The 22,689-nt window shown below is 58.5% G+C and overlaps 1 protein-coding gene and 1 long non-coding RNA gene across 6 annotated transcripts in view; one reads left to right on the top strand and one right to left on the bottom strand.

The window, feature by feature from the left end:
• GSE1 (Gse1 coiled-coil protein) overlaps positions 1 to 15,978 on the bottom strand; it is a 420,023-nt gene extending 404,045 nt beyond the window's left edge. For 3 of the 4 annotated variants that reach the window (XM_067719403.1, XM_067719405.1, XM_067719406.1), the window contains exon 1: positions 13,801 to 15,976. In XM_067719403.1, coding sequence (XP_067575504.1) covers positions 13,801 to 15,783 — 1,983 coding nt within the window. In that variant the 5' untranslated portion in view covers positions 15,784 to 15,976. Of the gene's footprint in view, positions 1 to 13,800 lie in introns of all 4 variants that reach the window. The other variant, XM_067719404.1, reaches the window with a different exon arrangement.
• A 676-nt stretch (positions 15,979 to 16,654) lies between these two features.
• Positions 16,655 to 21,153, top strand: LOC137214591 (uncharacterized). Of its 2 annotated transcripts, XR_010938948.1 has the most exons (4): positions 16,655 to 16,860; positions 17,427 to 17,816; positions 18,756 to 18,860; positions 20,055 to 21,153. It is a non-coding gene; the product is annotated as an uncharacterized lncRNA (long non-coding RNA). The 2 variants fall into 2 exon arrangements; XR_010938947.1 differs by having other exon boundaries at positions 17,427 to 18,860.
• The last annotated feature ends 1,536 nt before the right edge of the window (positions 21,154 to 22,689 follow it).

The raw sequence follows: 22,689 nt of genomic DNA, 5'->3' as shown, positions 1-22,689 counted from the left end.
CTACCTTGGGGGGTCACACACCCCTCTGAGAGCCTAATAAAAGACACTGAGGTCCTATCCCCCGAAAACTGCGGATACACCCCAGATTTTGCATGGAGTTTTGAGGTTAAGAAATCTGTATGTAAGAAAGGGGACACGGTGTTGAGAACGATGGGTCTCTGTAACTCCCCTAACTCCTGACTCTAGCGTATCCCTCCTCCTCATGGCCTGAGCCAAAAGGTCCTCCCTTCTGGTTCATCTCATCTCACTCATGGGGTCCAGATCCCTGTGTTTTTGAGGTCTATGGGTCAGCTCTCGAGAATGATGAGGACCGCAGAGGAAACTAAATGACAGATAGCAAAAGTGATCAGAGCCTGGGCATACATCCAGACAAAACTATAATTTGAAAAGATACCTGCACCCCTATGTTCACAGCAGCACTACTCACAGTAGCTAACAGATGGAAACAACTTAGATGTCCATCGACACATGAATGGATATAGAAGACGTGGTACATATATACAACGGAATACTACTCAGTCATAGAAAAGAATGAAATAATGCCATTTGCAGCAACACGGATGCAACCAGAGAGTATCACACTAAGGGAAATAAGTCAGAAAGAGAAAGAAATACCGTACAATATCACCTACATGTGGAATCTAAACTACCACACAAAGAAACAGCTCTATGAAACAAAAACAGACTCACAGACATACAGAACAGATTTGTGGTTGCCAGGGAAGGGGGGTGGGGTGGGGGAGGGATGGAGTGGGAGTTTGGGATGAGCAGATGCAAACTATTATATACAGGATGGATAAACAACAAGGTCCTACTGTACAGCACAGGGAATCGTATTCAAAATCCTGTGATAAACCCCAATGGAAAAGAATACGAAAAAGAATATATGTATGTATAACTGAATCACTTTGCTGTAAAGCAGAAATGAACACAACACTGTAAATCAACTATACTTCAACAAAATTTTTTAAAAATAATAAGAGCCAACCTTTATTGAGCATGTACTATGTACCAAGCCCTATAACACACACACACTACAGTAATTCCCATGCACAGATGAGGAAACAGGCCCACAGACCGACAAGCAGTCAGGTGGCACACACCTGCTGACTGCCACCAAATACCAACGTGGCTCTTGTCAGGGCCAGAGGTCACGTGAGGGTCGACCACCTGAATGCCCGCGTGCACTGGGAGCCCAGGGAGAGGACAAGGGCAGCTCAGATCCCCACAAGGGGGACAAGGGCAGCTCATCTCTCCCACGTGCACTGGGAGCCCAGGGAGAGGACAAGGGCAGCTCAGATCCCAGGTGCCTCAGGCTACTTCCAGGTTTCCCATCCCCCTCTGAGTGGGGCCTCAGATTCCTCACACACCCCTCCTTCCTCTGCCCCCAGTAACCACAGCAAACATTTCTGGGGTCTTCACAGCTTGCCAGGCTCTCACCGGGGGCTTCAGCTGCCTCCCGTTCCCCTGAGGGAGGACATCAGATCGTCCCTGTGTATGGGCGAGAAGCCTGGGGCTCAGAGCCGTGAAGCGAAGCGGAGGACCACGTGGGTGGCAGGGGTGGGTGGCGAGGTCTGACTTCAGAATACCCTTAGCCAAAGCACACCACCCGTCCGTGGAGAGCAGAGCAGCACGGCCTCACCTGCAGCCATGGTTCCAGCCCCGCTTTTGTATGGACGGCTGGGAGAGCAGCGTGACACTAAGCGGAGGAATGAGGGCTTCCTTCCAGGAAAAGTCTGGGAAGTGAGTTGGTGACGTCCTTGAGTATCTCTCCCCGGAGCAGAAACGCTCCTGTGTTTGCAGGGTCCTGGCAGGGACCCTGAAGCCTCCCTAGGACCTTGGTCTGGCCTGAAGCTGCCCCCAGGAGGGTGGTGGGGAAGAGGGGGGGCACTGGCAGCCCTGCTTCTACCTCTCCCACCAGCCAGGCCCCCCGAGCCATGCGGCTACCAGTTTCTGCTGATGCCGTGTTCCGCCTGATTAAGGCCCCAGCGCCAATGCAGTCGGAATCACAAGGGAGCCCGGCACCAGGACACCACAGAGTCAGCCCGTCAGCTGGGTCACTCCCCGCTGCCCAGTGCCAGACCTGGAGGTGACAGAGGCAAGGCCTCTCAAGGCCGACTGCTCCCCCGTGGCGCCCAGGGCAGCTGTGTTGCTGTGTCAACCTCAACCGTGGCCCTATCCAGGCTCAGCGGGACCTCGCCCAGTCACCGCAAAGTCACCCCAAAGGGCCCAGCAGGAAAGACAGGTGCCAACTTCCCTCGTTCACCCACCAGATTCCTATCCACAGGGTCAGCGAGATGACGTCTTGTAAGCATCTAACGTGGCAGCTGCCACTGCTGTGTCCTCATCACCACCATCGCCATCATCCCATCATCCCATCTCGCTGATCTGAAGACCCAAACTCTCTCTCTTACATTTTAAGCTCTCTGAAATCAGGATGAATCTTACAACGGGTGAAGTGTCGGTTTCATGAGCAGCATTTTTTCTTGCCTAGTGGCATATGAAACAATCATGTGTTTTGCAGTGGACAGACCCCGTCTAGGATTAGATAACAGTATTCATCCCCTACACCTGGCACAACCCTGGTCCTTAACTCTGAGCACAGCATCTAGGGCAGTGAAAACTCTGCTGAGTGAACCAACCCATCCCTTTGCTTATACTCCCTTATTTACAGCTTAAGGCAAATATGTCCCCTCACTGTGTCAATTCTCCCTACAAACGTCTCCTAGGCAACACCCCTCCGAGGCCCCCTGCAGGTCCCAGAGTTTCCCAGCATGCCCCAGGGAGGTGGAGGTGGCTCTCCTCCGGGACCCGGGAGCAGGGCTGGCTGGGATGACTTGGACCACGGGCAGGCAGCCTGCCTCCAGCAAGGAGCCCCCGAGGATCTCCAGGCGTGGGCCTGGCTGGGGCGAAGCCTCCGGAAAGTGTGGATTTAGCATGAGCTCCAAAAGGCCCACACGGACCAGAGAAGCCAGCGAGGGGGGACATTTCTGTTGCTCCCCCCCGGGAGAAATTCTACATGTGAGTCCTAGGAAACTCCACTCAACATGTTCAGAACAATCTCACCAAATGGGGTGGGGGGCCAGGAGCTGCAGAGCAGAGTTTGGCCAGAAATCTCCGGAAGATGTTCCAAGCATGCTCAGCTGAGCTCCGCAGGCTGTAGGCCAGATGCTCGGCTCTGGGGCTCCTGGGGGGTCCTCTGCTGAGGGTGGGCAGGGACACAGCTCTGGCCACCTGACAATCATGACATTAAAATGCAGACACCCAGAAAGTACCAGGAAGGGGCTTCTTTCAGACCCGCTGCCCCAAAGCAGCCAGTGGGGTGGAGAAACCTTTTGAGCTGCACGGAGAGACATGAATCCCACCCCGGACACTGAGAGCTGTGTGACCTCAGGCAAATCACTTTCCCTCTCTGAACCTCAGAGGCCTTGATTTTCAGACGGGGATGATTCCGATCAAATAGACTTCGAGACACAGACATTGCCAGAGATAGAAGGATACGTCTTTGTGACGACAGGGCCAACTCATCAGAAAGACGAAACGATCATAAACGTGCAGGAGCCTTGAAATTCACGAAGCAAAATTGACAAAATTCAAGAGAGAAAAACACAAATCCAAAATTGTGACAGATATGAACACCCCTCTCTCAGAGAATGTGATGGGAGGGGCTGTATAAGTGTGTCCGTGCAAGAGAGCACGCACCCGTGTGAGTGTGCGTGTGATTGCATGTGCAACGAGGGAGTGGGTGTCACAGTAAAGGTTTGTGAGCCTGGGTATGAGAGGTGTGTCGGGGTGTCTGTGCGTAAGTCGGCGGGGCAGGGGACGTGGGGGAAAGACGCCATCCTCTCATGCCCGCACAACTGGCCATCCCAGGGCCGCCAGGGCCCCCTCCTCGGGACGCGCCCCGAAGCCAGCACTCACCCCAGAGAAGGCCCGGTGCCTCCCCATCACGTGGTGAGTGACAGGTGAGTAAGGTCCGGGTTTCACCCGCTAACGAGAGGGACTCCGGCCACCCCACCCCACGGGATGGGAGCTCCAAAAACCGGTTCCCGCTTCCCCTACACAGTTTTGAAAAGCAAAGAAAATGCAGTTTGCCAAGAGAAGGAGGGCGAGGGGCAAGAGAAGCGATCCTCCCCTTGGCGGGAGGGGCGGCTGGGTGACTCTGCAGCCAGGCCAGGCTGCACGCAGGCCGGGGGCCAGGGCCACCCTGCTCTGGACCGGGATGTGCAGGTCCCCAAGGAGTCCTGGCTCCTGCACAGACAGGACAGAGGCCTTGTTTCCAGGACGGCACTGCCCCCACCCCCCGGGCCCCAGCAGGACGCAGCGGACGGCGCACAGGGAGGCTGCCTGACCTCCGCTCTCCCCGTGCTGGGGGCCCCGTGGTAGCCAAGGTGCTTGGTGCAGAGGGCCCTGCCTGGGGAGCCCCGCTCTGAACGTTCCGGGCCTCCCTGTCCGATGGCCCCAGGGCATCGCACAATCACACAAAAGAAAGAACAGCATACAACTGAGCGAGACCCTCCGGAAGGGAAAGGGCAAGCGGAGCGATCCCGCCGTCAAAGGAGAGGTCCCGCCATCAAAGGAATCAGGATTAAAAGAGCTGGCGCCCAAGCCCATCGAAGCCCACCCTCTCGGGCCATCTGAGCCTCAAAGGCTGAATGGCTCCTCCAGGCCGCCCTTGTCTTGGACCGACGGTCGTGGACACCAGGACCTCTGATCCCCACCGTCCCGGGGCTGCTGCATTTGGGAGTCTACAAAGCCCACGCCTGTCTCCCACCTGTCTCCATCCCTCCCCAGCGGCAGAACCGTCACAAGCCTCTTAATCCCCGTCTGTGAACCCCCGTCTGGAAGCCGGGCGAGGTTTACGGGTCTGGGAAAGCTTATAAAACAGCGCTGCAGTGTGCCGATGCTCGGACCCTCCCCACGCCGGCCCCTAGGGGAGCTGGGGCAGGAGTCCAAGGGCAGCCTCCTTGTGTGGCTACACCAGGGCGGGCCCCTGACAGCCCCACATCCTCTCCTCCCATGGGTGCCACTCAAGCCCGGGCAGGGGGAGAGGCCAAGGCCGGGCGTTCGACCACTGGCTCTCGCACATCCCAGCTCTGCCACGTAACCCAAAACTCTCAGGGTCGTGAGCCTTGGCCTCATCATCGGAGATTTGAGACTGATGCCACCTTCCCACAGGACAGTTCACGCCACCCTCCGCGGCCAGAGGAGGAACGGGCAGTCTGGGGAAGAGGGTCATCTGCTACAGCCAGCATCTGCATCATAACCACCACCATCTCCTCAGACCTCAGTGTGTCTGCATCAGGACCAGGGGGGTGGACAGAACCTCAATCACCTTCCTTTTCACCGGCTCTGCCAACAATTGATACTAAAACGTGGGCAGGACAACGTGGTGGGCTCTGACCTTTGAGGGGTCTTCCTTGGACCCTGGACCGCTTGCTCTCCCCACTTCACTCTCACCTGCCAGGTAGAAACAGCTCTAAGAGGTGGTGCTCCTGGCCAGGGTCCCGGCATGCCTGCCTGGCTCCGCTGTACCAAATAGCACCTGTGACTTCTGTGCCGTCCATTCAAGGCTGCTGGCACCTCTGGAAGGAAACCCAGTCCAGCAATCAATTTCATACAGGGTTCCACACCAAGCAGGTCGGGCAGCAGGAGGCTGGGGCGGCCAGCGATGGGGCAGAGAACTTCAGAGCCACTGGACTCACAGAGCCAAGCTAGGCCTTGACCCCAGGGGTCTTCTCTCTCCACCCCGCAATCCCACTCCTGCCAAAAGGTGCAGAAAGGTGACAGCTTGACAGCTGCGTAGGAGCCAAGGGGCTCGGCTACGAGTACACCATCTGCTCCCATTTTACAGAGGGGAAAACTGAGACCCAGACAGGCGGAGGGTCTTACCCAAGGCAACTGAGTGCTGGGGCCAGAAGCTGGGTCCTCTGATTTCCAGGGGTGCAGCTACAGCAAGTCAAGATCCCCAAGAGCTCAATTCTTAATAAAGCTTCTCTTATCCCAGGGAGAAGACGACTAACACTCAGCTTCAAACAAATCCAGCGATGGAGACCAGCCACAGAAGGTGCCACGGTGGCCAGTGAGTTGACGGCACACAGCTTCAAGGAGTCACAGATGGGACTTTTTCAAACCCAAGTCGTGGGCTTCCCTGGTGGCGCAGTGGTTGAGAGTCCGCCTGCCGATGCAGGGGACGCGGGTTCGTGCCCCGGTCCGGGAAGATCCCACATGCCGCAGAGCAGCTGGGCCCGTGAGCCATGGCCGCTGAGCCTGCGCGTCTGGAGCCTGTGCTCCGCGACGGGAGAGGCCACAACAGTGAGAGGCCCGCGTACCGCAAAAGAAAAAAAACAACAAAAAAAACCAAACTCAAGTCATGTCATGTTATTTGCCTGCCTAAAACCCCCAGTGGGAAAGTGGAACTTAAAGGGTCAACATGGAATTACCAGATGACCCAGCAATTCCACTCCTGGGTATCTATCCAGGAGAAAACACAGATGCACACAAAAACCTGTAAACATCCGCAGCAGCGTTATTCACAACAGCCAAAAGGTGGAAACAGCCCAAATGTCCATCCACTGATGGACGGATAAATCAAATGTGCTCTATCCACGCAGTGGAATGGTATTCAGCCATGAAAAGGGCTGAAGGACTGATTCGTGCTACAACGTGGATGAACCTTAAAAACATAAATGACAGAAGTCAGACATAAAACACCACCTATTAGATGGTTCCATTCCTACGAAATGCAGAATAGGGACTTCCATAGAGACAGGAGATTCACGGTTGCCAGGGGCTGGGGGAGGGGGGCGACCACTAATGGGGAGGGGGTGATAGGAATGTTCTGGACTAGACAGTGGTGATGCACGCACAGCCCTGTGAATACACTACAAACCACTGCACCGTACACTTTAATCCACACTGTAGGGTGCGAATTGTACCTCAATTTAAAAACAAAACAAAAACAACGCCTTCTCAGGGTCAGCCCACAGTCCTGGCTCCCCAGTGAGGGCCCCCTGACTGGCCCCTGCCCACCTCTGAGAGGAACCCCGCCTTGCCCTCAGGCACCCCGGCTTCCTCACCGTTCCTCAGGCCCCTGACAGACCCCCCTCGCTGCTCAGGTGACAGCCGCCAACCCTCCCCTCTCCCGGCCACTCGGTCACCACCATCACAGCCCCTCCCACTGCACAGGCCTGGTTTGCTCCCTGCTGGGTCCTGATGCCCAGATAGCGCCTGGGATACAGCAGGCGCTTGGTAAAGACAGACTGAACAAACGAGTAGAATCCTTCTGGTGACTGCCAAGCCACAGCTTCAAGATAAAAGCCCCGAACTCCTGGGCTGTGCTTCCAAAACCTCTATCAGCAGTTCTCAGCCCAACTCTGGAATCTTCCAGAAGCTTTAAAATACCAGTGCCACCAGGACCACCCCTCACAGATTCTGCTTTAACAGGTTGGGGCAGTTGATTCAAATGTGCATCCAGGGATTCGAAACACTACCAACCCTTCCCACCGCATCCCCTCCTCCCACTTCAAGAGGAACTATTTAAGGTTCTCCAGCAAATCCCACTCCCCACATCCAGGCTTTTCTTCATGCTCCTCTGCCAGGAGCACATGACCCCCTTGTAGACCTGGCTGATTCCTTTTCAGTCTTTGGGTCAGCTTAGGTGCCACCTCCTCCAGGAAGCCTTCCCTGAACATACCCGTTTTCCATCATCCTATGGGCTCCCAGAAGACCCCAGCACAGAACTCAACACAGTACACGATCACAGCCGGATCCCTACACCCCCCCCCATCCCCCATCCCCCCAAGGGCAGGGCCTGCCTGATTCCACATCACATCCTCAGAGCACCAAGTGCTCACAGAGCACCTGGTGCACTACAGGCATGCAAACGTTTGTTGAGCTCATGCGTAGAATGGGTACAAACGTGTCTGCAGGGCAGCCCTGGTCAAGGGCTGAGCTGGGCCAGGAGGCAGAACTGCTCCAGCATCCCTGGCACAGGACTGGCAGAATTTCTTTCAAAACTTATACATCTAACTACCTTGTATTACTGAAAGATCAAACCAGCAAAAGTGGCCTTAGGCTGTGGGCTTGTTGGTCCTCCTGGTATACAGTTGCCTGAAAAATGATGATCCGTGAGGGTTTTGTGACCGTAATACTTTATCCTCCCCAGGACAGAACATCATGGTGTTTCGGGGCCCCGGCATCACATACCAATTTTAAAACCTAGACCCCATGAAATGGGGAGATACTGAACAAAGGGGCCAGATGTACATTAGGGGCATGACAGCTCACAACCCTGTATCACATACTTGAAAGTTGATAAGAGAGTAGATCTTAAATGTTCTCACCACAAAAAAAGAAATGGCAACTTTGGGGCAGGGGGGATGGAGGTCATTTCTCAATAGACACGTGTATCTAATCAACACTTTGCACACCTTAAAACTACATCCTGCTGTATGCCATTTATATCTCAAAAAGCTGGGGGGGGGAAAATAACTGTTAATAAATTGCTAGATATTTTCCCAGCAAGTCCACACACAGCCTCAGCATCCTTCTCAACACAGTACCACCAGTCAGATTTCACGCGTAGCAGGCAAACCGCCTGTGACCCCTGAGGACCACACCTTTCATTTGGACAGATGGGGAAATGAACAAAGGTCACATGGCCAGTAGAAACTCCTTCCACAACTGCCCTGGTGAGGCTCCCTCTGGGGACGGCATGGCAAACAGAAGCTAAGGCCCTAAACGCTCTTGACAGAGGGCAGAAGCATCACCCCTCGCCACCGTCCCCGCCAGGATATGGACCTAGGACAGAAGATGGACCTGAATTCCAGACGTCCAGACGCGGCCTCTTCCTCAGCCCAAAGAACGTGCCCACGAGGCAAACCTGCCCAGAACCTTCAACCCGTCTGGAGAGTCACGGTAGAGTTAACCTCCCAAGGGCTGGACCCAGAGAGATCTAAGCAGAGAAGGAGCCAGAAAGCTCTGGGCGAATTCCCCTTCCCTGCTTCCAGGGAGGCTGAGTTTTGAAGACCTCTTGCCTTCCCAGTTGTCTCTAATCACCTCCAGGGTTAAGACAAGGCGCATCTGGAAAGTTTACTCCGCGAGCAGATGGCCCCCACCCCGCCAAGAAAAGCAGAGACCTCCCCTCGGAGGAGGTGGTCAGAGCGTGGCGAAGGCCAAAGCCCAGTCACTTCCCGGCAGCTGCCAGGAAGAGGGTGCCAGTGTCAGCCCAGCCGGGCAGCCTCTCCTGGCACCTTCCGGAAGCTTCCCCTATCCTATCGCCTTGCCCGAGCGCCCCTGGATCCTGGATCCGAGGAGGAGGGGCTGGCAGGCCCTCCCTCAAGAGCAGGCAGCCGAGTGGGCGCAGAGAGCCGGGAACACGGGAAACAGATGTGCATGTGGCCCTGACAGGCGAGTGATGACAGACCCTCTCTGCAGGCCTCAGATGTCAGCGCGGAGAAAAGAAAGGCGGCCCAGCGGCAACACCTGTTCCAGGCCGGGAGGCCAGGCTCGGGGGGCTGGGCGGGCAGCCCCTAGCGAGGGCCGGGGTGCGGTTAGGTAAACAGCTGCACGCTCCACTGCCCGGAACGCTCCCCGGACGGAGGGAAGAGTCAAGGGAGGCCTGGCGGCCAACTGGCTCGCGAGGGAAGCAGCTCGATCATGCGGCAAACCCATCCTTGACGGAGGGCCCGGCTGGAATCTGAACACCTGGGCAGTGCTGGGGGAAGCAAAAGACAAAGGGCGCCACTTCTCAGCAGGTGGAGAAACTGGGGGGGGCGGGTAGGCAGCAGAGGCAGCCGGTGGGGGGTTTCTCGGGGCCTCTGGCCCAGTCAAGCTGACTCCTGCCTCCCAGCTGCTCTGCCGGCTGAAATGCGGGGTGGGCAGGCTCACGCAGGGGCTATCAGGACCACCCCCCCCCCCCAGGGCATTGCCACCTTTACAGCTGGAGCCTCCGAGGGGACAGAAAGTCAAGAGCACAGACTCCAAAGCCGGGCTCCTGGGTCCAATGTTGGCCTTGATGTCATGAGCTGAGTGACCTTGGGCAAACTCCTTGACCTCTCTGGACTTGCTTTCTCCTCTATGACGGGGAGAGCGGCACCTCCCTAAATGGGGTTGTTGTGAGGACAGGTGAAGCCTGGCACAGCCTGGAACTCGGGAAGCATTCTGTATCTTCATCATTATTACGTCCCCAGATGCCACCTCTGAGCCTGGCCAGCCGTGCCTCCTAGCTCTGAAGGGAGGGACAACCTTTCCCCACCCCCAGCAAGGAAGTGGGGGGGCGGAGGCTGCGACGCTGGAGCCTGTGGGTGCCAGTGAGAGACCCAGCCTGAGTTACAAGTACCTCAGGGAGAAGAAAGGAATGAATGGGACCCGTACCCCTGGTGCCCGCTAGCAGCCCTCACATCACAAACCTTCCAGAGGAACGAGCACCTCCACTTCTCAGGGGCAGCAACTGAGGCTCAGAGAGGGCAAGAGTCTTTCCCAAGGTCACACAGCCAGCTCCCAGCAGAATGAAGATTGAAGGCGGGTCTGTCTTAAGGCCAAGCCAGGGTCTTTCCGTGGCTTCACAGAGCTTCCCGGTGCTGGGGCTCCTCCTCGGGGAAGCACCCCCAAAAAGGGTGGGTGGGCTACAGCCTCCACAGCCCACCCCCGACACAGCCCTACCCAAGCAGCCAGCTCAGAGATATGGTGGCTACAGGGCAGGGTGCTCTCCAGGGGCCAGGAGTCCAGCTGGTGAGAAAAGCCACAATCTAAAGGGAGGGCACCAGTGACAGACACCCTTCCGCACTTCCTTCTTTCACGTTTACTTTCTTAGCGGTTAAAGGTGATTCCCTTGTAAATGAACCCTTAACAGCAAACAACTGAGGCATCACAGGAGGCGGTACAGACGAGGTTCTGGAACACACTGTCCCAGCTAAATGGCTCCCCACAGCCACCTTCCAATGTCCCTAGCCACTCCCCCCCAAATTCTCAAACCACGCACCGAACGGAGACACGGAATATGGACACGAGAACCAAGGACTCCGGAGCTGGCTTCGGGAAAGGAGCATGGGGGCCTCTGCACGTTCCTTGGCGGTGTCACCCGTGTCTTCACCCCTAACAGCCCTGCCAGGAGTCCCTTGGGTTGGTCTGCAGCTCCTGTGACCCTGCGCTCTCATCCCCAAGCCCACCCTGGCACCTGGCCTAGCTTCATCCTGCCCCGCTCACAGCTCTGCAGGAAGTATTCTTTCCGGGCTCTTCGTGCCCCTCCCCCTGACACCACCAGCACCGCAGGGTCTGGAACAGTGCCTGGCTCAGAGGAGGCGCTCCGCGAATATCTGTTGAATGAATGGGGGAGGGGGGAGAGGCTGTATTCCCGGCACTCTACTGACCATCAGTCAGGCTCTCCTGGAGGCAGGAGTTGAGGTTTCTCTTTCCCTCTGTTTAAATGGGCCTGAGCCACGCACTGCTGCCCCACCACCCAGAGGCCTGATGGCCTCACCAACCACCTGGGATGCTGCCATGGTCCGGTCCCGGGCGTAGCTCTTCCCAGCCCATTCCAAGGCTTCGTTCACTTTTCATTGCTACCCCGTATCTTCAACTCTAAACCCGACCTCCTTTTTCTGATTTCAAGGCCTCTAGTTCACTCCAACCTTATTTCCCTTCCTCCTGAATCCTCTCCCACCGACAAATCCCGCCCATCTTCCAAGGTTCCACCTCTGCCAGGCGGTCCAACGGCGGAGGACTTTGGGGTTCAAGACCCACCTCAGCGACCTACTGGCTGTGTGACAGTCAACAAGGTCATCTGACTTCTCTGGGCCTCCATTTACTCATCTCTAAGATGGGAATAATAACGCCTCATAGGGACGCGGTAAGGAGCAAAGGAAATAGGTTGCTCTAGAAACGGTGCAGAAGTTAGCGTGACGTTCAGCCCCCCAAACTCATGCTGACCCCCCCCGGGCGGACACCAGCTTGCGTTTTCGTCCACACCTGGCCACCCTCCGCACCCCGCTTCGCAGCTGGACTGGGAGCTGCAGCTTCTCATTTCCTCACGTTCCTATCATTGAGGGCCCCAGTCGGCATCTCATCAACTCCCGATGAGTGAGCACATCAACGTGGGAAAACACCACAGTGTGGACGTTGTGCAGAAGACAATCTGAGAGGCCTCACGGGGGGTGCTTTGATGACCTCACGCCCACCACCGCCAAGCTGAAAATCTGTACCCACCCTGCAGAATCCACCCGCATCCTGGAACGATGCGCCCCAACACGTGGGGAGGACACAAGGGCGCCACTCTATGCCAAGCACCTGACTTGCCGGAAGCATTCAAATGCCCCGATTCATTGAATTCTCGTGATGGCCCCTCGAGGCAGGTGATACTTATTTCCACTCCCCAGCTTAAAGAAATGAACTCAGGGAGGCTGAGACGCATCCTCCCTGGCGCTCAGTTAACAAGAGAAAGGGCAGGATTGGAACCCGGCTCTGTGCTGCTCAGCCAGGCTCTTCTCCCAGGCCCGGCCCTTCCGGGAACCGTAGGTCAGATTCCCAGCAGCAGACGCGCGGGCTGCGCTGCCGCACACCGCGAACGAGAGGGTTAGCATCCACGGTGCGGGGGTGGCAGGCTTGTCCGTTTAAAACGAGAGGCCCTCCAAAAACAGCTCTAAAGACAAAAGCCCCCAAACCAGACCAAAGCCCCCCAAAGACAGCACTAAGTCCAAAGGGGCCGTTGACATCCAAAGAACCCTGGGCAGAGCGTGAAGGCGTCGGGGCCGGACATCTACTTCACAGACGCAACCACCGTGAGTGAACACGTAACCCAGGACCCCACACGTGTGCACACGCGTGGATGCCTGGGAGGCAGGATCAGAAGCCTCTCAGGCAGACGCGACACCCACTCCTGGATGGGCGGAGACACCCTTCCCTGTTCACAGGTCCCCCCTCCAGCCCCACGCCAGCGGCTACCACTCCAGGTGTCTGATTAAGACAAGCCAGTGTCACCAGCTTTGGTGGAAACGAGGATTTCTGGCTCCGGTGGCCATGACGGTGATGACAACTCAGAGACGTCTGCTTCCCCAGACCCACCGGGGGCAGGTCCTGCTCCGGCCTTTGCAAAGCCAGATAGAAAATTAACTGCGCCCCGTCTGGCTCCTCCCGGGCAGGCAGCGTGAAGGCAGGCGCCTTATAAACAGGGCGCACGCCAGGCCTCCCACCCTCCGCCTGCACAGCTGACTTGCAGAAAAGAAAGACTCTCTTCCCACCGGGAGAAATGTCTGTTTGGGCCACTGTCCCCTGGGTCCCAAAGCCCCATGTCTGGAAATCCATCTCCAGCTGCTATTGAGCAACCAGAGAGCCTCAAAGGAAAGGTGTGAACTTGGGTGGGAAATTCTGGAAAAGCTAAGCTGAGTGGGAACAAGAGGAGAGAGGAACTTCGGATGTGTTTAAACCGGGTAAGTACGGAGACCTCTCGGTGACCTGCATGGCTGGACTAATTACCAATGTTATCAGGCGGATGACAGACGTGCCCCGAACTTCCTCTGTTTGATAGATTCCGCTGCAAACACACTCAAGTTCAGGCCCATGCCTGCTGTTCCCAGCAGTGCCCTATTCTTCCACAGGACCACTCTCGGCCCCCAGCTCCCCCGACCTGCCACATGCCTCCAGGCCAACGCACCCACCAAGCACTAGCGGGGTGACCCCGGAGGGCACCTCCTGCTGGAACACACCACACAGAATCGGTGCAAACTCCTCCCTGGCAGAAGAGAAAACAACATCTCTTCCTTCTCTGCTGGGACTTCAGAGAATGACACGAGAACTGCTTACCTTCCTCGCAGCTGCCACTGGGGAGCTCCAGCCCACGGGTCCCTGGCGGGTGAGCCCTTGGCCAGCACACACCAGGGTCCCGCACTCTGTGCAGGCGCCGATTATCAGCTGCCGGCCATCGTCCACTAAGAGGCTGTGGCTCGCTCGCAGGGTGTAGAGAAACAAGGGCAGCCGGGCGACCCGCACGGCCTTCAGCCCGAGACACCGCTTCTTCTCCTGCTGGCAGAAGAAGCACACGAACGTCTCCACTTGGTACTGCCGAGACCAGGGGCTGACGGCGTGCTGGGTGCCGCGGGCCTCGTGCTGCAGCCACTGGCCCAGCAGGTCGTGGTAGCAAAGCACGCAGGTGGCCACCAGGCCGGTGGAGTCGGCAGGCCTGGCGCGCGGGGCGGGCGGATAGACGGTGAGGAAGGGAAAGAAGGGCTCTTTCTCGCCCAAGCGGCTGGAAGGGTTCACGTTGAGCTGGAACTCCTTCCCAGGGCCCAGCTCAGCCCCGCAGATGTAGCAGATGGACGCCGGGCTGCCCTGGGCCGACGCGGGCGGCTCGGAGAGAGCAGGGTCTGAGGCCGAGAAAGCCTGGTGGTACCTGCCCAGGAAGCCCTGCACGGAGGTGATGAGCTCCTCGTTCTGGCAGGCCCGGTACAGGGCCCAGACGTCCTCCAGGACGCTGAAGCACTTGGGGCAGCTGCGGACCTCACAGCGCTTGTTGGGGCCCTGGGCATTGGGGGGGCAGGGCAGGAGGCTGAGGAAGGGGAAATGCATGGAGCCCCTGGTGTTGCCATTGAGCATCCTGGAGGCTACTGCCCGGGCATCCTGGGTACAGTCCTCCCCGCAGAGGTAGCACGCCTCTGGCAGGGCCCCGGCGGGTGGGCCCTCTTCCCTCTGGAGCCTCCTGCCCTTGGAGGCCATGCCGGGGGCATGGCTGTTCAGGGGCACCACGTAGAGCCTCTGCAGGACGGGCACATCGGCCAGCTCGAAGCTCTGCCACTGCTGCATGAGGGACGAGAAGCAGCAGGGGCACACCAGGGTGCTGCCGCCCTCGCTGATGGGCTGTGCTCCCGGGGGTGGGCTGTGCAGCCACAGGAAGGGGAAGAAAGGGGCCTGGGCCAGCTTCTCCTGCTTCTGCACGTGGATCTGGTGCTGCGAGGCCAGGGACAGCGCCGACCCGCAGATGTAGCAGCAAAGGCCCTCTGGTGGTGCGGCCCGGCTCTCCAGGGGAGCTCGGGGCACGCGGCCGCCACCGTTTTCTGTGTCTCCGGGGCCACGGGGGCCTGAGGAAGGCTCTTCCTGGTGGCCCTCCTCCTCACTGGTGATGTTGACGTCACTGTCCTCAGACACGCAGCAGCCCCCGCGGGTCTCCCCCAGCGGCCTGCTCTCAGGAGTCTTGGCGGCCCTGCCGGAAGGGGCTCCTCTCATGCTCTCTGCAGGGGCCACCTGGACTGCAGGCCCTTGCCAAGGGTCCTGAATGCCCCTCAGGACGCTGGCCCGGGCCTCCGGGACCCAGTGCCTCCCATGGCCCTTCCGCCGGCGCCGGATGCCCGCCTTGGGCTCCCCGTCCACTCGGAGCTTCGAGGGGACCTCCTCCTTTTCCACGTCCCCCGCTGCGGTGGTCTCTGCGCCCTGTCCGGGAGAAGGGCCCGGCGCCAGCCTCCACTCCGGGCAGCGGCCCCCGCGAGGCCCGGGCCCCGGGGCAGCCCGAGCCGCCGGCGCCCCGTGCTGGTGGGGACTGGCGGCGTCGCGCGCGGCAGGGTCGGGCTCGGAGAGGGGGTCGGTGTCCGACAGCTCCGACAGCTCTGAGTCTCGAGGCTCCTCAGCGGCCGCGCGGGGCCCGGGGCCACCGCCGCTGCCACCGTCGTCGTCGTCTTCGTCGCCGGCCGCAGCGCCCAGCGCGTAGGCGACGTTCCACTCGCGGGGGGCCCCGGCACCCCCGCGGCGTCCGCCCGCACCCGCGTCGCACTGGTGGGGCCGCTTGAGCCAGTACATGCGCTTGTCCACGGGCGTGCGGGCGCGCTCGAAGGCGGCCCACTGCTCGCCCAGGAAGCATCGGCACACGGCGCACACCAGCACGCAGCCGTCGGCCGGGGACAGCTCGCGCGCGCCGGGCGCCGGCTCCTGCTGCTGCAGGAACGGGAAGAAGGGCTGCGCCGGGGCCCCCACGCCCGCCGCCGGCTGCTTCACCTGCAGCTTCAGCTCCTTGCCGCGCCCGATGCCGCCGCCGCAGATGAAGCAGGAGAGAGGCGCGCCGCCGCCGCCGCCGCCCGCCGCCCGCTCGCCCACCGCTGCCATGAGCCGCTGCTTGCGGGAGACCGGCGCCGGCCGCCCGCTCATGGCCGCGCCGCGCCGCCCGCCCGGGGCCCCGCGCGCCCCGAGCCGCCCTCACCGCCCACCGCCGCCGCCGGGCCCAACTTGGAGCATGTGTGCGCGCTGCAAAGTTTGGCGGCGGGCGGCCGGCGCGGGCGCGGGCGCTCGGCCGCTCGCAGAGGCGCCCCCCCCGGCCGGCCGAGCCCCCGGCGGCGCCGCGGCGAGCGCGCCCGGAACGCAGCGGCGGCGGCGGCGGCGGCAGCGGCGGGCCCGGGGCGGCTGGAGCGGCAGCCGCATGTGCGAGCTCCGGCGCCTGCCAAAGCGTTGGGTCATTTAATTGGGGAGGAGGGAGGCGGGGCGGCGGGCGGCGCGGAGGGAGGAGGGGAGGAGAAGGGCGGGAGGGCGGGAGCACGGCGGGCGGGGGGGGGAATCCCTCCCTTACGCTTCCTCCCCTCCCTTTCCCTCCCCTCTGCCCGCCCCCCTCCTCGTCCTCCTCCTCCTCAGCCCTGCCTCCCCCTCTCTTCCCCCCCCCCCCCCCCCCCCCCGCGTCCCAAACTGCGCACAATAGCTCGCCGGCTCCTCTATCTATTTTGTGTCCGGCCGGGAGCCGCGCTCGATGATTCATTGCCCCAATTAGGGGTGCTCTCCTGCAAGCCCGGCGCGAGCCCTCTGAAGGGTCTCCTCGGGGACCCGCGGAAACCCATCAGCCGCTAGAGCTGGTCTTTAAGTAAAGGTCAAGCAGGACGCGGGAGGAGCCAGGTAAGGACGCGCCCGGCGTCCCCCGGAGACCGAGGAGCCCGGCGAGGAAGGGCAGCTCTCCAGAGGGGCAGCCTCCGCCCCCAAGTAGGGACGCCGCCAAATGAGCTGGGGCGGCCCCGGCCCCCTCCCCATTCTAAAGGGCCTTTTACAGCCCTGAAGAGCCCTGGTTTGGGGGCACCTCTCAGGGCCCAGGGTTCTAATCTTGGTGACAGAGGGACCAGGAGCTGTCCCCTATCCCCCAGAACACATTAGCGAATGCACCGTCCTGGCCCTCCCCACCTTCGGCCAGGGGCAGAAAGGGTCCTGTATGTCTGAGCTGTGTGTTCCAGGGCAAATGACTTGACAACTCTGGGCCCTTTCTTCCTCTTCTTAAGCAGGAGCTCTGGCAGGGGATTAACTGTTGCCATGTATTTACTTACCTATGTATAGATACATGTATTTATTAAACAGAGAGAAAGAGACACCTCAGTATGTGTCGGGGGCAGAATCTAAGCACTTTATACACATCTGCTCAGTCGCTCCTCCAATCACTCTGGGTTAAGTGCCGTGATCGGCCCATTCTACAGATGAGAAGGAAGAGACACTGAGCATTAAGGTACTCTTCAGGAGTGGCGGAGCTGGGATTCGGACGCCGGCAGCCGGCTCCAGGGCCCTGTTCTCAACTCCCCGGCTGTGCAGCGTCACTAAGCAAACGTCTGGTCCCCGTCATCCGTCTGCTGATGGAGACTGTCCACGGCAGGAGACACAGCCAGGACCTCTCCATCCTCCCTGCTGCTCTGGCTCCAGCTGGGAGGCCTTGTGCAAATCCAGGCCTCTCTGGGCCTCACACTTCCCATCTGCAAAATGCCCACCCCTTCCAGCTTCAAAAATCTACGAGTCTCTGATTTCTGAGCAGTGAACAGTCGTCCCAACCTGCCAGCTGGAGCCCAGAGTCAGCCCGGGGACAAAGGTGCCAGGTGAGCCCCTCTGCCCTCTGGGGCACTGATGTGTAAGTAAAACTAGGCTTCCTCTTGGCACGGAGGAGGGCCATCCATTATAAATAAATGGAACAAGAGAAAAGGGCCACCTCTTTGGAATCCCTGGTGGATATTCCAGGGATCGCAGTCCAGGGGTCAACAGGAAAGTCACCATCATCATCATGGCCAGAAATGCAGGACTGCGGGTCCTCACGCTGGCCAGAAAAAAAGGCTGTGTCAGCAAAACTGTCCCGAAGGAATGTTGGGGGCAGGGCGAAGGGGCTTCCCCGCTTCTGGCATTTTTTTTTTTTTTTTTTTAATACCTGCTGAGAGGAGGGGGCCTGATTAGGAAGACTTTAAAGGGTGAGGCCTGTTTAGTTGTGTCCTAGCACATCTCTCAAGCGCCACACAGACCGAGAGCTTGCTGGGAAAACAACCCCTGGCTCAGGAAAGGCAGGTCCTCTACGGAGTTGCACGTGGGTCGCCTAAGGCTTGGCACACGCCGCTCCTTGTTTCAAATGCTTTTCCAGGCTGTCTTCGTGAAGCCAGCTCCTCTCCTCTTTAAGGTCTTGGCTGCAGTATCTCCTCCCAGAGGACTCCATGCTTTGTTCATCTAAAGCTGCTTCCCCTGGCATTCTCGGTCTCAGCTCATCGGCATGGGAGTTTGCCATCGATTTTATTGTTCTCTTGTCTATTCTCTGTCTGGTTTCCCCAGGAGCCTGGTTGCTCCCTCCTGTGGGAAGCAGGTCTGTGTTGCTCACTGTGTAGATTCCAGGGCCTGGCTCACTGCCTGGGTGACACACACCTGGGTTCCAATCCTGTCCCATCCCTCTCGAGCTGTGTGAGCCTTGGGCAAACCTGTTAGCTCCCTGAGCCTCAGTTTTCTGCTCTGTGCAACGGGCTCGTAATCCTCACCCAACTTTTTTGCGAGAATCACAGGGGCCTGGCACGTCGTAGGTGACTCTGTACGTGTGTGCGTGTTCATCCTTCCTGGCTCTGTCCAGTGGCTGACGAGGTTCTGCTACTGCCTGTCTGCACTCCGAGGTGAGGGGGGGCGCTGTGGTGAGGCCACGCACACGGTCTGAGGGAGGAGGGCCACAGGGGTCAACAGGACCAAGAGGGAGGTGGATTTTGGCTAAGCTGGAATCATCCAGAGAGTGTCCTGAGTATGTGTCACACGTGTGAAAGTTCGTGTATACATGTGTTGGTGTGTGCAGATGTTGTGTGCATGCGTATATGTATGCGTGTGTACAGGCACACAGGCCTGCCTTCACATGAGTGTGCACGTGTTAGTGTGTGCATTCCTGTGCGTGTGAATGCATGTGTTCGTGCGTGTGCCTATGTGTGTGTATAAGCAGGCCGGGAGTGAGAGGAGAGAGATATCCACGGGATGTTTCTGTTTCGTTCACTGACCCGGTGACTCAGGGAAGTCCCTGAGGGCACAGGTCTCGGGAGCCGGGGAGCAGGTGAGCACAGATCAGAGGAGGAGAAAGGCAGGTGATGAGGCTGGTCATTTGTGGACGGGTGACCGGGCTGGGGACACTGGCGCAGCCCGACACACCACAAGGACATCACAGCTCTGCCGTTTACGAGCCGTGTGGCCTTGGCCTGCTGCTTAATCTCTCTGAGCCTCGGCTGCCCCATCTACAAAACAAGGATAACGAAACGATGCACCCCACGGGGCTGGGAGAAAGGGGAAGTGAGACGGTCCAGGCAGAGCACACCCTCCGGACGCAGACCCATGTGCTTGTGCACATGGGTCGATGGTGAAACATACACAGTCCCTGGTGAATTTCTGCGGCGAGCCAGAGAGGTAGATTCTGTTACGTCCTCAGTTTCCAGGTGAGGAGACAGAGAAAGGAAGTAGAGGCCCAAGGTCACGCAGCAGGTAGAGCTGGGGCTGGAGCCCAGGCGGTGTGTCTCTGTCACTCCCTGGCTTTGTTGTCCCTTAGCTTTGCCCCGAGCCCCGCGATGCCAGCCTGTCCTCACACATGTCCCCACTCTGACACCTAAAGCGACTGAGACACAGAACAGGCTGTGTCTGTGCCAGAGACACGGGGCAATCTCAAGGTTCATGCGTATCAACTTCATATCAGAGCCACGGCCTCCAGACCCCAGCAGAGCCAGCTCCTGGCTTCCCTCGGAGCCCCGCAGCCCTCCCTGCAGCTGGGGAGAGGGTGCCAGGCTGCCCCTAGACCACACGGATTGCCATCCAGCCCTCTCCATCTTCATTCCTAGGACTCAAGCGCGATGGACTTGAAGAGCAGCGACAGATGCTCCCAGGCGGCCCCGGCACTGGGAATGGGGAGAAAACGCCCACCTCGGGTCTATAGGAGACCAGGAGGCCGTGAGCCTGGAATATCCGGGCACCTCTCAAATTTGCGGCTTCCTGTAGGGTCGTCTTGGCCCAGGAACTGCGGGAATCTGCCCTCGCCCTGCGGGGGAGAGCAAAGCTTCCAGGCTCCGAGCACTCATCACACGTTGGATTATGTGTCTGTCTCTGGGTGACTTCCCTCGCTGTGTCCCACAGCGTTACAAGGCCGGGGACATAGTTGGGGCCCAATCCATGCTGAAACATGGGATACCAGACTCTATCCAAAACCTCACAGTGCCTTCCAAGTTCCAGGATCTCCTGCCAGCTTCCAGTCTTTCATTCTTTTGAGTGCCAGCAATGCAGACTAAAGCCTTCCATGTGCCCCCAGCTCCCCGCACCAACCCTGGAGCCTGCCTCCCCTCCTCACCGGTACCCTTCTCCGTTTCCTCCTCTCTCTACACTGCGAAAGTTCCTCTGGCTCCTCTCCCAGGACCCCTTCACCTTCGGAGGCTGGTCCATCGTTCCTCTTTCAGAGGCTACGTGTGCTGTGTGTTGGCCTCTGGTTCACTGGGGACCAGAAAAACAAAATTTATCATCTGACTGTCGTATTTTTTTTTCTTTCCATTTTTTTTTTTTTTTCCCGTAAGAATGAAGCAAGCACTTCTCCTCTGTGCTCAGAAAGAGCTTCAAACATGGCAGGCCACAGGCAAAAGCATATCCTCCTCCTCAGAGGGAAGGAATGCAACCGTTAACAATAAAAAAAAAAAAATCCCTGGGATTTATGGAGGCCTTGGGTTTAGGAGCTGCCTCACATCCGTTAGCTTGTAATGACACAGAGATCCAGGGGGGGGCGAAGCAGGATTCACCAGCTCCATCTAAGAGACGGAGAAGCTGAGGCTGCAGAGCGCGGTTCTGGGGGACCAGGAGAAGCTCCCAGCTGCCGAGGCTGGTGAGATATCCTTGCCTTTGTATGTGGAAACTGGGCTGATTTGTTCACTGTAAACATTAAAAATATACGGAGTGTTCGGTGACCCTGGCTTCGCATCCCTTCTGCTTTCAGATGCAGGAGTGTCAGAGGGTGGAAGTAGGAGGCCCACTTCCCATCTCTGGGGTCTGAGACGGCCAATGCAGAAGCATTTTGTAAGCTGCAAAGGGCTTTGTTTAAAAAAAATCACTGCTTGCATGACACAATTAAGGATCGGAGCACAGGGTACTGAGTCTAAGAGCAGATTTCAGGTGCCCCTGAAATCTTGCCTTGCTCCCGTGAACCTGAAAAAGAATCCGGAGGCAAACAGCCCAGGTTCCCCCTCCGGCGACACCCTCGGCCCCGCCTCCTCCGTCTGGAAACCTGAGGCCACTGCCGTGAACTTCAGGGCCTAGTAAAACTCCTTTGATAAATGATCACCAGGGTGGACCTGCCACTGGGGATGATGGGACAAACACGCCACATAAATCTTGAGGGTACTCAGAGACTCCCCGGCTGCTGGTTTCTCAACAGACCCCTGATTTGCAGGGCAAAATCCACAGTAATCATTCATGTGGTTGGCTCCCCGCCTTCCAAGCTGGGGAGGTTTTGGAGAAGGTAGGAAATAGGTGGGTGGGGGAGGGGTGGGGGGAAAAGTAGACAGTAGCAACCCCATGTTGTCTTAAGAGTCCCCAGCATGCAACGGGCGCTCAGTATGGCCCAGTTCATGTCCTCCAGTGTGCACTGACAGCAGCTCAGGTATACTGTGTGCTGACGAAACGCCAGGCGCTATGTCCAGCATTTACCTCATCACCTAGTTTAGATCTCACGACAGCCCGAAAAACAGGCGTTATTGTTGACTCAATTGTACCGACGGGGACCCTGAGGCTCTGAACGGTGAACACACGTCCCCGAGGTCCCAGAGCTCAGCTGGTAGGGCTGGATGCAAACCCAGGCAGTCTGGCCCAAGAACCTTGCTCTAATCCATGCTGCTAACTGTGTGCCCAGCTCCTGGCCTGCCGGGCCAGCCTCCCCTGATTCTTGTCCTTGGCTGGGTCCGGCCAGGGAGGCTAAGGGTAGGGTTTGCCAGACGCCTTCAAGCCCTGCCTGTGGCTCCACCAGCGGCCACAGCCCAGCTTCCCCTGACCCTCAGCAGCCCAGGCTCTCAGGCCCCGGAATACTCGGTGGGCTGCGGCCGGGTCCTCAGCGCTGGCTAATGGCGGGGCGGGGGTGGTGCGGCAGCCACAGATCCCTTCCAGCTGTTCCTCTGAGTCACTGAAGGATGTTCCAAAGCCCACGGCCAGCCCGCCTGCCCTGGTCTTTCATTTCTGCGGTTGGTTGGTACTGGACTCCTTGATGGGGATGCAAAGCAGGACTGAAGCGTGTGTCCAACCCTCAACCAGGGTGCAGTGATTTTTAAAAGCTCTCGTGAGGGGACTTCCCTGGTGGTCCAGTGGTTAAGAATCCACCTTCCAATGCAGGGGACGCAGGTTTGATCCCTGGTTGGGGAACTAAGATTCCAACATGCCGTGGGGCAACTAAGCACGTGCACCACAACTAGGAAGCCCGCGTGCCGCAACTACTGAGCCTGCACA

Source organism: Pseudorca crassidens, chromosome 20 (genome assembly GCF_039906515.1).
Source record: "Pseudorca crassidens isolate mPseCra1 chromosome 20, mPseCra1.hap1, whole genome shotgun sequence".
NCBI lineage: Eukaryota > Metazoa > Chordata > Mammalia > Artiodactyla > Delphinidae > Pseudorca > Pseudorca crassidens.
Note: the sequence above shows the minus strand (reverse complement) of the source record. Positions and strands in the feature narration are given on the sequence as shown.